Below are 15,675 nucleotides of genomic sequence, written 5' to 3' on the forward strand. Positions count from 1 at the left end.
CTCTTCCTCGGAGCTCCCTCAGCCGGGACGGGGGCTTTCATGGCGTCCCCTCAGCCGCCGGGAAGAAGCCGCGGGGACGACGACGAGGAGACCCCTCCGCTCGCAGCACGGACCCTTCCTTTCTGAGGAAAAACAGACCCCCCCCAAAAAAAAACAACCTTTCACGCCCATGCGAGCCTATCGGGGTGCGTGAGGGGCGGAAAGCGACGGACGCCTGCCCTCCCCCCGCCCCCATTTGTCGGCCGGACATGGCCGGCGAGCCCCAGAAGAAGCAGCGCTTGTCGGCCTTGGTGGGGCACACCAACGGCCTCACGAAGCCCACCTCCTTGGCCGCCGCCGGGGGGAGAAGTGGGGCGGCCGGCGGCGCTGCTCCTGCTGCTGGAGGCGCCGCTTCCAAGAAATTAGTGATCAAGAATTTCAGAGGTGGGTGTGAGGAGGAGAGCTGTGGGGGTACCTGGCCGAGAACTAGGCTACCTTGTGTGTGTGTGTGAGTGTAAAGTGCCGTCAAGTCGCAGCCGACTTCTGGCGACCCCTTTTGGGGGTTTTCATGGCAAGAGACTAACAGAGGTGGTTTGCCAGTGCCTTCCTCTGCACAGCAACCCTGGTATTCCTTGCTGGTCTCCCATCCAAATACTAACCAGGGCTGACCCTGCTTAGCTTCTGAGATCCGACGAGATCTTAGCGGTTGCAAACCTGTGCAGAGTTGTTCCAGTCGAAGCCCGCTTCGAAGCAAGGCCCCCTTTGGTTGGGTAAACGCGTGTCCTGCTCTTTATAATAACATTTTTGTATTGTTTTTTATAGTACAGTAGTTTCCATCATTCATTAAAGTAATTATATGATATAAACAATATTTCTCTATTCTATATAATTAATTAGTTCATATGTTTACGTTGACTTCCCCTCTCCCTCCTCGGTCTTTTTGATAACTTTGTTGTCACCTTTGCATTTTAATTTCTAATTCAATACAATACTTCATATATAAATCGAGTTACATTTCTTAAAAACTAAATCCTTAATCTTAATAATATTTCTACCTTAATCAATTGAATTAGAGCAAAACATTACCTTCAATACTTCCCAATTTAAATTCATTTTGACAATATATTGTCCATGCCTCCTATTCTCCCACAAATTCTGTATTCTCCTTTTGATTTACTAATGCCGTAAGTGCGTGTCTTGCTCTTTAGAGGTATTTATTCTTGTGTGTGTGTTAAGTGCTGTCAAATCGCTTCCGACTCATGGCGACCCTATGAATGAAAATAATGCGCAGTGGGTAGCCATGTTAGTCTGTCTGCAGTAGTAGAAAAGAGCAAGAGTCCAGTAGCACCTTAAAGACTAACAAGAATATTTTCTGGCAGGGTATGAGCTTTCGTGAACCACAGCTCACTTCTTCAGATACAGCTAGAATGTGAATCCATCTGTCTTTAAGTAGAGGAGAGTGAATTCAGACAAGCATTAGTATGTAAATGTTAACAGTATGCAAATGTGAATAGCAGGCGTGATGGGATTAGGTGTGGTATGCAGAAGAGTCTGTGATGTCCAGGGGAGAGATGGGTGTGGAGAAATCAGCATTGGTAATGAGCCATGAATGCAAGGTCTTTATTCAGCCCAGGTAAATGCATTGTCTTTAATTTGCAGTGGGTAGCCGTGTTAGTCTGTCTGCAGTAGTAGAAAAGGGCAAGAGTCCAGTAGCACCTTAAAGACTAACAAAAATATTTTCTAGTAGGGTATGAGCTTTCATGAGCCACAGCTCACTTCTTCAGATACAGGTTTCTGAAGAAGTGAGCTGTGGCTCACGAAAGCTCATACCCTACCAGAAAATATTTTTGTTAGTCTTTAAGGTGCTACTGGACTCTTCTCTTTAGTTTGAATATCAACTGTTGAATATCAACTGAGAAACTGCTGAATTACAGTTGATATTCAAACTAAAGTCAACTTTAGCTACCACTTTCTGTTCTTTCTTAACCAGTAACAGATTGGAATCTCCAGGCATTAACTGTAACTGCAGAGTAGATAAAAGGTGGTACAAAGGAACTGAACCATGTAAATGTGAAGTATGCGCCTTCAAAAAAATCTGTGCCCCTTTCCTTCTGCTACCAATTCAGAGTTGCCACGTGAAAGATTACACTCCTCTGAACCTGGGCTTTGCGTACTTTTAAAGGGTCACTGTCTATTGTCTAGAAGTTTCTAGCTTAATCCCTTTTTGGTGGCTTGTTTTATAGATATCACATTTATAGAGCAATTCATGTTTATTTAGAATATATGTATGAAGCAACAATTACTGTTAACATTTTGCTTACACCGTTTTTAGATAGTAACTTCTTTGCATATCTGGTTCATGCGAACTTCCTTTTTTCTGTATTGGCATAGGGTTTTTTAAAGTGTTTAATTGTAATTTTGTAGATTGTAGATTGTAATTTTGCAGGGCTTCCCCCCCCCCCCCAAAAAAGAGGATTTTAATGTAACCATGGTTGGTAACAATTAGCATCATCATCTCATGTAGTTGAAAAACTTTGTCTGGGGAGATTGGGAGAAAAGGCACAGAAGAGCTTACTTTTTTATGGGTCTGAAGAGGAAGGAGCTGGAATTTGAGAATGAGAAACATGTTTGTACAAAATTAGTTATGGGAAGATTAGTGCTTTTTTTTTAATGAAGTACTGACTCTGGTTTTACTTTATTCATAACCAAGCAAGTGTCAGAAAAGAGAATAAAGTCTAACCTGCTGTTAGCTGTTTTAGACTAATCATTTGCACCACAACCTTGTGAGGTAGGTTGGGCTGAGAGCGTGTGGCTGGTCCAAGGTCACCCAGCAAGCTTCCATGGCAGAGTAGAGATTCAAACCTTGGTCTCCCAGATCCTAGTCCAAGACTCTGACCACAAAACCACAATGTAAAATTAGGTTCCTGTGACATGCCTATCTTTTCCTACTGAGGGGACTCACCACAGCCTCCTTAATATTTTGGGATCAAGGTTTGTTTTGAGCTATAAACCTTCCCCCTCAGTTACCCGGTGTTCTAAAGGTAGCTAGTGTATAGGCTTTGGGTTTGCTACCGTGAGGTACGTTTTGTGGTGCACAAGGAGTTTATGGAGATCACTGAAGCAGGATTTGAATATAAACAACAAAGAATATTTGTTTATTTACAGGTTAGTCTCAAGGAAAAGATCAGCAGCACAGGGTTTCCAGGCAGACAAAGGAGAAACCTGGCTGAGGTGCTGCTGCCGCGGTCCAGAGGGGCTTGCGTAAGTGGCCCCACTCTGGCATCCGTGTCAGCTTGCACGGTGCAAGTAGCACGGACGCCGGCATAGGGGTCACGCTGCCTCCAAAGGAGTTGTCCCCCCCCCAAGGAATGCACTGTAAATGTCCTTATCAACAAGCTTTTGACCAGAATGTTTTAGTATATACTGAAAAGTAATATGTTTTGATACTTGATGTTGAATTAATATTTTTAATTTTTTTTGGAATTAAAAAAAATCAAGGAAAGTATATCAACACACAAAGTGGGAAAGCTACCTTGAGCCTCTGCTAGAAAGGCAGGCAGCAATAAATAAATTTAAATAAGTAAACACGTAGATAAAATTGGCAAGAATACCCATTAACTTTCCCTAAACTTGGGTAATACAGTTAACAAAAATTCAAAAAAGGAAAGAATGAAAGGGTTTCTAGCTACCACTTTAGCATACCCTCTGGGTTTCACAGAGTGTTTCTTGAAAGAAAAAGGATAAGTGAATACCGAAAGTTTGTTTTAAAAGACGGTTTTGCCAGCTTGAAATGGCAGACCTATATTTCCCCTAACATTCAATAATAGCAGTTATTTTAGAATGCAGTGACATAGTGTGTGTGTGTTTCACCTGTTCTGTGTCTGTTTAATGCAGAGAGACCAGCATTGCCTGACAACTACACTCAGAACACTTGGAAGAAGCTTCATGAAGCAGTCAGAGCCATTCAGAGTAGCACATCCATTAAATATAATCTTGAAGAGCTCTACCAAGTAAGGATTGTGAATTTTTTTCTTTCAATAACGATTTGAGCAGGACTGATATCTAAGTATCTATTTAGAGAGGGCTTTTTGAGCAGTTTACACAAAAACGTGATAAAACTGTTCCGTGACTGTAACGTTTCTGTTAGCAACGAAAAAGGAAGGGAGGAAAGCAGGACAGGATTATATATTAACAACAGATTAATAACTAGTATGTTGGAGCAAGGCCTAACGAATCCTCCCTGACTTCTAGTGTTCTTTGTGCAGGAAAGTTTTCTGTAGGGAAGCATTCATTCATGCTTTTCCCCATCTGCAGCATTGTGGACAGTCCAGTCCAGAAACATTTTACATCTTGTGTTGTGTTGTGTAGCGTAGAGGTATGCCAAGATGATTTGTCACCTCTTTTTAGTGACACAAGTATTGTATACATATATCACGATGGGTAGCAGTTAGTCTGTCAATAGCAGTAGAGAAGAACAAGAGTCCATTAGCACCTTAAAGACTAACAAAATTTCTAGCAGGGTATGAGCTTTCGTGAGGCACACTTCACTTCTTCAGATATATGAAGAAGTGAGCTGTGGCTCACGAAAGCTCATACCCTGCGAGAAATTTTGTTAGCCTTTAAGGTGCTACTGGACTCTTGCTCTTTTCTACTGTGTGTTTGTTCTAAATCTTTTATTTTAAGAGTATATGGGGTACACATTGCTAGATGGGATCCTGTGTACTGCCAGTGTAATGTTGAGGTGAAGGTAGGTCTTTCCTGCCTGGCTTTTATCGCAGCAGTCCTCTCTGAACCCTGAAAAGGTGACATTGAACGCTGCGGAAATTCATGTGGCTAAAAAAGCTATGCAATGAGGAGGGGGAAATGGGTGAAATTGCCCCTTTCTGCCTTATACCAGCAGACTGTCTTGCAGTATTCTGCTGTATCCTGTCCCTTCTGCGGCAGCCACCCATGCTTCCCCCACCTTTTTTTTTGCTAGTGAAATGTGGGGAAAATCCATGTTTTACATTGGTAGTAAGTAGGATCTAACCCAGTGTTTAGGGAATGGCAGATGAAAAGATTTAACTACAAATAAAAATGCTGCTCCTGCTTTTCAGCACTTGTTCTGGCATTTATCCCTCCTTGTTTCACTTTTGTTTGTTCTGATAGTGAAATAAAAGTTTGCTTACATGCGCTTCTTGTTTTTAGTTGTCATGTGGGTATGATGGGAACAGTTTTGGATTGCACTTTTTAAAGGTTCAGATAGTTTTAATGCCTTACAATATTATTTTAAATTTTTTCTCCAGTATGTCTTTCTTTCCTTTCCTTTTGTTCTAATATCTGCAGCACATTGTATTTAAAATTAAGGTAGATACTTGCTGAGCCTATCAACATATGAAGTTGTTCTGTTGATATTTTAAAATGTTCAAGGTATTTGTTAACATTTACTGATTTTTATTTGAACATAAATAAAAGATTCTGGATACTAACATGGAAGTTATATGTAAACAACCATCTTTCCAGAATTTCCTTACTTTTTAGCATTTTAATGTATGCAGTTGGTCTTTATTCTGATTGTTTTTTATTTTACAGGCTGTAGAAAACGTCTGTTCTTACAACGCATCACCTACACTGTACAAACAACTGCGACAAGTCTGTGAAGATCATGTGAAAGCACAAATACTGCAGTTTAGAGAATATCCTTATAAAGTTAAAAATCAACCACAATAATAGTGTTAATGATACAAAAGACTACATTTGGATATCTTTATGCTGTTGGTGCACCTAGCTTGGTATTGTGTGTACTCACTGGCAGTGGTTTTCCAGGACTGAAATAGAAAGAAGTCCTTCTGAACACATTCTAACCATGCAGTCCTGAAGGGGGGGGGAATGCCCATAGGAGCTGGCGTGACCCCTATGCTGGCGTCCATGCCATTTGCTCCATGCAAACCTGCACAGACGACAACGTAAGGCAGCTTACGCTGGCCTCTCTGGACTGTGGCAGCAGCACGGCTCTTGGACACTGTTTTCCTGGTGTATCTCCCCACACCGGTGTCCTGGGGGCGGAGCTGCCTCTAGGCAGCTTTCTCACCCCTTTTGCCCTGGGAACACCCCTCCACAATGCAGTGGGGCTACGCCAGCAAAATAGCTGGTGTAGACTCATTAACGTCTATGGAGCATTTTCTCTACCTTATGTTTTTACATGTATTTATTTGTCTTTTTTCTGACCGGGAAGCCTCTGTGGAGGCGGCGAGGCAGCGCCACTCCTGGCTGCTGCTTAACTGCCCCCCCTTCAGGAATGGTCTGCCCAGGATGTGCTTTTACCACTTAACCACAGTTCCTCCTGAATGTATATTTTTTGCTGCTTCTTCTTCCAACTGTATGTCCTTGAAACCTGTAATTTCAGGGTCTGATCAACTTATTTAATTTAATATTGGCATGGTGCTGTAAAGTGTAAAACTCCTTTTTAGAGTTTTAAGTTTTTAGAGCATCACTATCTTATCGTTTTGGAGCAGTATTAATTTAAAATATTATGAATATCTATTGTTAAAAGAAGCTGTCTTTTGCATCAAATATCAGATTTCTACAGTGGTTTAATGGGGCTTGGCTTAGCTTCCATTAGGTTGCCTTTTAGGATGGAAAACATATTGCTGTCAGTTTTAGAAGATCTGTGGCATGGTCCAAAGATACATTGGTGTACATTAACTGTCTACAGCCATCCCAAGAAACTTGTTGTATTAACACATGAGTGAAATGGTGTTATAATTACAAGTGGATTTGTTCTTCTAGACTAATAAAGCTGATTTATTAAGCTAATTTACAAAAGTTCAAGCCAGTGCAGCTATTGGAGTTGATTCTACCCTATCCTACCATTCCCCTGAGCAAAGTTTATTTATTAGTTTGTTTGTTAAAACATTTAAACCACACCTTTCCTTTTGGCTCAGGTCTGAAGCCTTCCTCCAACTTAAATGACCCTCCCTTCTGTTGGAGGAAGCGGCACAAGTTGGGGGATACTGGGTAAAGCTACTTCGGCAAGGGCTGGGTCCACCCCATGAGTCTCCTTCATTAACTCACTGTAACGACCCTTGTTGAATTTTGTGGTGTCTTCAAAAGATGGTGAAAATACAAAGGTGCACAGGTCTAAGACCTGATGGTTCCCTAGGGATAGTTCCCTAGGGAACTGTCTCTTCAATTATTCAAAATCAAGTAGACATTGTATAATTGGCTTCCCAATTTGGTAGGTTCTGGTTATGAAGGTAATAGCTTCGGTACCACTTCTATAATGTTTTGATTTTAGAATCTTAGTTCCTATAAGTCAGTATATGTGCTATATAGTTATAATACATTGCTTTGTATCATGGGACCTTGTTCACTATCTCATTGGTGCCAGCCACAGCCTCTGTGGTATTCAGGCATCTTTTTGAGCAGTAAAAATGGATTTCCTTTTCGGGGAAGTGGCTGAAGCTTGGATGAGCCCTTGCCAGCAGCCTAATAGCAGTGGTCACTTCTTTGTTGGCTCTGAATTTTTGCTGATTTTATCCTTCATGTGTGCATGAAAATTTTCTGTAGAAAAAATGTAAATGTTGCTGCAGAAGCCTGGTGGATATTCCTCTTCATAATTGTTTCTTTCTCAACCTATGACCTAACCTTAGTTGTAACCTCTTGTTTACTGAACAAATGTAATAACGGAGATATTTCCCCCCCCCCCTCAAAAATGTATAGCCAGAAGTTTTTCTTAGCTTTTGCAGCACAGATTCTCTTGACAGTCTCTTATTTTTAAAGAAAATAAACAAGTGCTGGCAAGATCACTGCAGACAAATGGTAAGTCAGATGTAGTTCCTGATACATATTCAAGAGAAAATGGGAAAGAAATGAGCATGTAAAGGCTGATGGTCACCCCTCAAGAAGAACTAAGGAACTGAGCATGAATTAAGCCAAAGAAAATGCAGATTTGTTTGGTGTAGCTCTTGGGTTAAATTAGGAATCAATCTGAAAAAGTAATATGAAAACTAACGAGTTAATGTCCACTAAATTAGACCCATAACAAGATTCTGAAACTTGGCTTACTCACTTTCCTAGGTGAGTCTTTTTCTTTTTAAATTAAAATTAAATGTTTGAGCTGTTTGTGCATTTCACAAGTAAGAGGTTACATAATACAATGGTGAAGATTTCAGCAGTTCTCCAAAGCGGAACCACACATTCCTGCAGCTCATTAGGAACCAGTTATTTGACTATGAAAAACAGATGAAGTTTCCTTAAGTCATTTGTAATTGTACTAAATTGCAGTTAATACTCAGGCAATAGTACTTAGAAAAGATTATATGAAGGCTTGTATGGAATGGTATGTTGTGTCTGTGGGATTAATTCAATACCTTTTAAAGTCGACTGATTCACATGAATTGTAATGTTACATGTGTATGTGCTACAAGCACTATTTCTGCAGGCAGAGAGTGTTTATTTTATCATTATTTTATGTTTGCAGATCATGATTAGAAGCATTTTTTTGTTTTTGGATCGTACTTATGTTCTCCAGAATTCAATGCTACCTTCTATATGGTAGGTACAGTATCTAAGTCTCTCTTGGCAGGTCATGAATCTGTTGTTGACGTTTTAATGTTAACATCTATAGAGTGCTATAGATGTTGTAAAATTGCTAGTAAAATATATATGGGATACAACTGATGGGCTTTGAGTAGTAATTTTGAGCCCTATGAGAAGCGCTCTGGGTGGAAGGAGCATCCTGGCAAGGGCAGAGAATGGACTAGGCCGGATCTGTACACAAAGAGAGTTCAATATCCAGGTTTAGGATACGCACACTGTATTTATTTTCCTGATTTGTCTCACTTGGTAAGGCTCAGAACCTCATGCAAAACCATTCCAATTTATCTGGCTTCGAGAGGGCTGATGCACAAACTACTTTGAAATTTCAGTAGAATAAACATCTAGTGTGTTTGGGGGTAGAAAGCCTTTTAAATTAGCAGAATTGTAATTTGTTGGATACATTAAGCAGTGACAGGTTCGACTTGTTCTGATGTTCTAAGATAATACAATTCTGTTGAAACTGAGCATTACAGACATTATTTCTGTGAATGAAATTCTTGTTTTGAATTGTTAGAAAAGTGAAAAGTGCTTGTTTTGGCTCTGAGTACTATATTGTTTGGATTCCAGCTGTAGGGTCTAAGGGTGCTTAAAGGTGTTTGGGACCCATTAATAACTCCACAATCATAGATAGATCAGCATAAACCAAATTGCAAATAGTTCACCCTTCAGGGATCCAGCTCATATGTACTAGTCTTACAGCTCATTCCTGAGCTGGGAGGCAGAAAGTGGTTAGGAGGCAGCCAAGGGCCCACGCTGGTGTGCGGGCCATGTGCACCGGCTCCCAGGCCGCTTGTGCCACCCAGAGTGGCACGGGCAGCGGCATTGGGCCACATGCGCTGGCCTCCCTGCACTGTCGTGGCAGTGTGGCCCTGGGATGCCAGCATGGCCTCCTGCCGGCACACTTCCATCATCCCAGATGCGCTGTCATCCCAGGGGGCGTTCCAGGGGCAGAGCCGCCTTTAGGCGGCTTCCTAGTCCCCTTCAGGCTGGGAACACACACCCTTTGCCCTTACCTGCAGATATGCCTCCTTTTTTGGAGCGTTCCCACGGGGCTTGCAGGTAAGGGTAAGGTTTTGGCTTCAGTGGCGAGGGGGAACCCTCCTTTGGAGGCAGCGCGGCTGCACTGCCTCCAGTCCACAGTGCAGCCCTCCCCCTCAGGAATGGGGTGTTAAACCAGCCTTTAAAAAGGTAAGTTTTGCCCCATTTTCTGAAAGCCAGTACATTGGGTTCTGATAGGCTAGGACCAGTAAAGGAAGTACAATACTCTTCATGCCTTTACAACATCAGCCCTTGGATAATCAGATTCAAAGACAGTTAGGGCTCCTCTGCATTTGTGTAGAAGAAGAAATTTTTGTATCTGATGAGTTTCTCATCTCTGAATGAACATCTACACCAACTTCTGTTAAAAATGCTTCTGCTATTAAAAGTATAGGGGCTGTGACCTCTGCAGCTGCTAAACCTCAGACGCCATTTTTCTGACTCCTTGTGCTGCTGGAAAAGTGTACCAAGTTATATAAATTCTAGTGGAAGCACATAAAGGACCAGGCACCTGCTAAAGTAACTGTGGAACTGATGCTTCAAATGTTCCTTCTGCTACAAACTCACTGTGTGGCCTTAGGCAAGTCATTCTTTCTGTCTCAGCTTCCATCTGAAATATAGAGATAGCAGTACCTGTACAGAGCAGCTGAAGAACTATAACAAGATAATGTATATGAAATGTTTTGAACACTGAAAGCATTATAATTTCAGGAGGATTGCTGGGTTGGTCTGCAGTAGAAGAGCTAGATTCGAGTCAAGTAGAACTTTGGGCGAAAACGCGTGGTCGCTTTAGCCTCCTTTATTCCCTGTTTCGGCCAGGATTTAGCCAGGATCGAATGCAGTTCGGCGAAAACGCATGCATTCGATCCTGGCTGAATCCTGGCTGAAATGGGCCATGTATGCATGGGAGGTTTTGCCTTGGATTTGCCGCTGTATAGATGCACATTTTCCCCATCCAAATTCTCAAAATTCAACAATAAGCCCCCATGCAGAGTTTTGAGAATTCAGATGGGGGAAATATACATCCAGAGAGGGGCAATTCCAAGGCAAAACCTCCCATTCATAAATAACCATCAAATAAAGGAGGCTAAAGCTACGATGCGTTTTCGCCCTTAGAGACCAACAAGAGCTCATTACAAATACTAATTTTCTGCCCCTAAGCATTTCTCCTGTTCTCTAATAATCAAGCTGATTACATTTTGCATTGTACCTTTGCATCCTGACTCCCTTCTTTGCAACACTTCTCCCACCTTCTGACTGAGATGTAAGGACTCAAGGATCTCATTCCTACTTGTATCTGATGAAGAGAGCTTCAACTCTCAAAAGTTTATACCCCAAAAGTCTTGTTGTCCTCTAATGTGCTACTGGACAGGAATCTAGCCCTAAAAGCATTATGTATTTTAGGTAGTAGTATTCAGTTTCCGAGCCAGGTAACCTCTGTTGATGAAATGTATTACCTTGAATCACGCTTGGAAATACGCTGGAAGCCCCATGTGTATTGTGACAGCACAAGCATAATGTGCTGTCCGTGGCTAATGTTTGACAGTATAAGGGGGAGCGACTTTTGAAAGAGAAATTTCTAAACCATGTCATTTAAATGCAAAAAATTAAACTCCAATGCTCTTTCATATTTCTGCAGGGATATGGGGCTAGAACTTTTTAGAAACCACGTTATTAGAGACAAACTAGTCCAAAGTAGAACTATTGATGGAATCCTACTGTTGATTGGACAAGAACGAAATGGTGAAGCTGTGGATAGAAGCTTGTTACGAAGTTTGTTAAGCATGCTGTCTGATCTACAAGTAAGTGTAGCAGCCATATATATAAAATGGCCAGGAGCCGGTAAAAAAAATGACATTCTCTTCTCATTCTGCTTTTCAGGACGAGAGTAAAAAACATGAGACCTTCCTTCCTACTCAAAGTCCTCAACAAATGGCTGAGATGGAGTGAACTTTTCTTGTAATGCCAAGTCTTAGAAAGTTATCATGTGGAATGCTAAATTTAGACACATACTTAAAAGTGAAAGGATTTGCACTCCATCATATTCTCAGTCTTCCATAGGGAGGATTATTTATTTATTTATTATTTACATTTATATCCCACCCTCATTCCTGGCAAGCCAGGTTCTAAGAGAGGCTTGGTCTTTTGCAATATTAATTTGTTATTCACCTTTTTCTGAAGCTGAGCAGTTTTGATTTCCCGTATTTATAACATTTAGCGATGACTAGTGAGTAGAAGTTGAGCATTAAAAAAAAAAAAAACCACAGGTTTTTCAGCTAGTTTGTATAAACTACTATTACTAGAGTTGCGTGCAGTTTGATCCAAGAAAAGTACTGCACTAGCTTTCAGTTTACTGCTGGTGCTGCTTATGAGACTGAAAGCATTTATTTTGTGTTCAAGCCCTTCTTGAGCTGCCTGATCCTGTCCATGTTTACTTGTAAATGTCTGTGTGCTCAATGGCGCTTATTCCAAGGGAGGTATGCATATAGGATTGCAGCTTCAGCATGAGTTTATTGGAAGAATTGTTGAAGTGACCTTTGTTCAGTGTTTAGTTCCTTCTTGTAAATAGGAATGTTTTCCATATCACAGTTTTGAGCACAAGTAAGAACAGGTTTACTACTTGAACCTTTAGGAAAAAACTATAGAAATTAAGACCTTGCCATTTAGTTATAAATAAACTAATTTTACATTAATGTATCTCTCAAATAGGTTTACAAGGACTCATTTGAACAAAAGTTTTTAGAAGATACAAACCATTTATATACTGCAGAAGGCCAAAGGTTAATGCAAGAAAGAGAGGTATGAACTTGAGTTTCTCTTGGTGGAACAATTTCCAAAAAGACTGGACTCCTATTAAATAGAAACTGCTCTCAGATGTGAACTCCGTGTGTTTGAGTGGGAGTTGTACTGAATCTGGCAGAATTGTTTAAATATATCTATATGTATGAATTAAAGGAAGATAATCCACTTCAGTTATCTTTTGGTGATTGTGCTATTGGGTATCTCTAAGGTTTTTGGTATGAAGTTTCGAAAAATTCCATCAAAGGAAATAACTTTTCGTTTCATGCAGCTTTATTTTGTTTCCTTAGTCTTGGATTAAGACCACTTCCAAAAGTGTTTAGGGTACCATTCACACAGGGACTGTTCTCTGCTGTGACTTCATTGCCACTGCAAATTGAGAGGCGTTTGCAGTACCAATGAAGCATCTGCACATGGGGTTCTGATGCACTTTCATTGGTCATCCACACACGTGAGCCACTCCCCCACCCCACCGGGCCATCAAAGAGGTTTCTATTGGCTTAAAAATAAAAAAAAAAGAGTACCGGTAGTTGCTATATCACTGTAGTTCTGCAATTCCTCCTCCTCCTCTCTGGTGGCACACCAGGGAAAATGGTACATGCAAGAGGATGACAGCATTTAATGGTGCTGAAGTTGATGGGAGGTTTGAAAATGCTGTCCAGACGACATTCTGTGCTCAGGAGGAAGTTAAGAGAAAAGCAAGGGAAAATTTGGAAAGTGGGAAATAAGAGGATGACCTTGTGTGGATTCTCCAGCATCCAAACCAGGCTTGACCAAAATGCCATGTGGATGCAGAGATCCTGGGTTCTCAAACTTTTCAAAGTGGGACCCACTTCTAAACTTTACTTTTTAGGACCCACTTGCAGAGTAGCTCACACTAACCCCCCCCCCCCCCGACAACATAAAATGCAGTAATCTTGCATCACTTACCCCACTGAACAATTTTTCTTGTTTATAAATGTATAGCTTTACTGATCAGCAGCCTGCATTTCCCGATCATTGCATTCACCATGCAGAGGCAAATCCAGATTTGCTATTGAACCTCTTGGAGGCTCTTCTTCCAGCTCACCTTGTTCCCTCTTTGTCACTCTCACGACCCACCTGTGAGAGAGTCGCAACCCACTTTAGGGTCCCAACCCACAGTCTGAGAAATACTGCCCTATGCTGAACACAGTAGTCATGCTAATGAATCACCCTAGGGTGTCCAACCTCCAGGTGGTGGCTGGGGATCTCCTGCTATTACAACTGATCTCCAGGCAACAGAAATCCATTCGCCTGGAGAAAATGGCTGCTTTGGAAGGTGGACTCTATGGCATTATACCCTATTGAAGTCCCTTCCCTCCCCAAACCCTGCCCTCTTAGGCACCACTCTCAAAATCTCCAGGCATTCCTTCACCTAGAGCTGGCAACCCTAAATCAGCCCCACTACTCTCAAAAGTGTATATGTCTTCACCCTCAGAGTCCAGATGACTCAGATTTAAATGGTGTATTTTCACAGTATGAAAAAAAGACAAAGTAGTAGCAAAGCACTTAACTGAGCATAGCCATCAATGCTGGCTGTCTACATGCTTGAACCAGATAGTATGAGGTGATGGCTTATGTGGCTTTATTTATCTTGAGTCTTATCTTGAGTTGTCTTTGCACCCCTCATTCAGTGTGCTTGCCACAGTCAAATATATATGTGTTCTGTTTACTTTTGATAGGTCTCAGAATATCTTCACCATGTTAACAAACGTTTAGAAGAAGAAGCAGATAGAGTAGTAACATACTTAGACTACAGCACACAGTAAGTACCTCTTTCCCCCCAAAATGCAAGATTGCTGTTGCTTTGAAGATGCCACTCTGTATTCTTGATCAAGCAGAATAATGGTAGCCTCAGCGCCTTTGGTAAACCTGTCCTTGAAATTATGCTTTTTTGTTTAAATTATGAAAAAGAAATGGAAGCAAAAGACAGGAAGCAATGCACTTTCAGGTTTTAGAAATGTAAGGCTATTACTTAGCACTCTGTTGAGATCAGTGCATGAATAGTTAATTTTAATGGTAGCTTGTATAATGATAGCATCAGTTATTCTAAGGGGGTATGGTAGCCGCTGTGGTAGATAGAGTGCTGGACTAGATCTGGGAGATCCAAGCTCAGATCTCTGCTCTGGAAACCCACTAGGTAATCTTGGGCGAGTCTCTTTCTGCTTGACATATGTTGCAGGGTGGCTTGTTAGGGTAAAAAGGAGGAGAGAAGGCCAAAGTGGTAACCTGCTTTTACCCCGTGGGGAGAAAAAGAGGTTAAAATATTTCAATAAATATGGGAGGAGCTTTGATTTACCATAGCTACCCACTAAGATATCACTGTCTAGGATTTCTGTCAGAGGGATCTTAATGAATTCTCATTTCATAAAACTAGTGCTATATAAGTAGTGGTGTAACTAGCGTACCATAATAATTGGTAGACTGTTAAGGTTTTTGCTTTTAGTTAAGAATCTATATTTACTTTATTGAGGTTTAATAGCTCATACACCAAAAGAACTAGCTTTGGGCCTAGCTGTTTTAAGATCAATGAAATTAACAAAGCTTTTCAGCTTAATTTCTGTGTTGAGTATGAGACAACTTTACAGAAATCAGAGAATGCGCTTATGTGAGACATCACTCAGTATAGCTTTGGCTGAGATGTCATTTCCAAGGTAGTCTGTACTCTGCAAAGAACAACAACAAAAATCTGTGCTAAAGTAACAATGATTCTGAAATAAGGTACAGCTAAATTCTGCAGCTGGTGCAAATGCACAGGGTTTTTCCTTGCATATTTTTTCCCTCTTAGCCAAAACGGAGTCTTTTGGGAATCTTATTCAGCAACTCTTTCGGCATCTGAAAGTTCACCAGGCGTTGTCCACCTATTTTAAAGCATATATTTGTATCCATAAGGGCTACACAATTTTTAAAAAATAAAAAAGAGACGTAAGCTGGGATCCTTAAGAAACTTGTTATTGTCAGTAGGATAATCTGCCACTTTTGTGTATTCTAATAAAATTATGGCATGTGCATCTCCCTAGCCCTACCAGTCTGGACGGACGTTATTGTTAGCTGCAGCTGCAGTCACTACCACGCGTATAACAGTAGCTTTTCTCAGGGGTATTATGTAGCTGAGAAATGAGTTGAGTGAGACATAAGAAGGGTTGGTACAAGGGAAAGCCTGGAGACAAATAATAACCATGCTATCCTGCTGCATCTTCAACCATTCTGGAGCTGCTATATCAGCAGCTGTAGAGTGGGAACCTGTAGAATGGGAGA

The 15,675-nt window shown here is 41.1% G+C and overlaps 1 protein-coding gene across 1 annotated transcript in view; it reads left to right on the forward strand.

Annotated features, from left to right (window-relative positions):
• Positions 1-248: 248 nt before the first annotated feature.
• The window catches only part of CUL4A (cullin 4A), a 37,089-nt gene continuing 21,662 nt past the window's right edge, over positions 249-15,675 (forward strand). The window contains exons 1-8 of the mRNA XM_056861937.1: positions 249-423; positions 3,874-3,989; positions 5,551-5,654; positions 7,710-7,779; positions 8,441-8,514; positions 11,237-11,399; positions 12,307-12,396; positions 14,100-14,182. Of these exons, the coding sequence (XP_056717915.1) occupies positions 249-423; positions 3,874-3,989; positions 5,551-5,654; positions 7,710-7,779; positions 8,441-8,514; positions 11,237-11,399; positions 12,307-12,396; positions 14,100-14,182 (875 nt within the window). The remainder of the gene's footprint in view (positions 424-3,873; positions 3,990-5,550; positions 5,655-7,709; positions 7,780-8,440; positions 8,515-11,236; positions 11,400-12,306; positions 12,397-14,099; positions 14,183-15,675) is intronic.

Source organism: Euleptes europaea, chromosome 16 (assembly GCF_029931775.1).
Source record: "Euleptes europaea isolate rEulEur1 chromosome 16, rEulEur1.hap1, whole genome shotgun sequence".
NCBI classification, from domain to species: Eukaryota; Metazoa; Chordata; class Lepidosauria; order Squamata; family Sphaerodactylidae; genus Euleptes; species Euleptes europaea.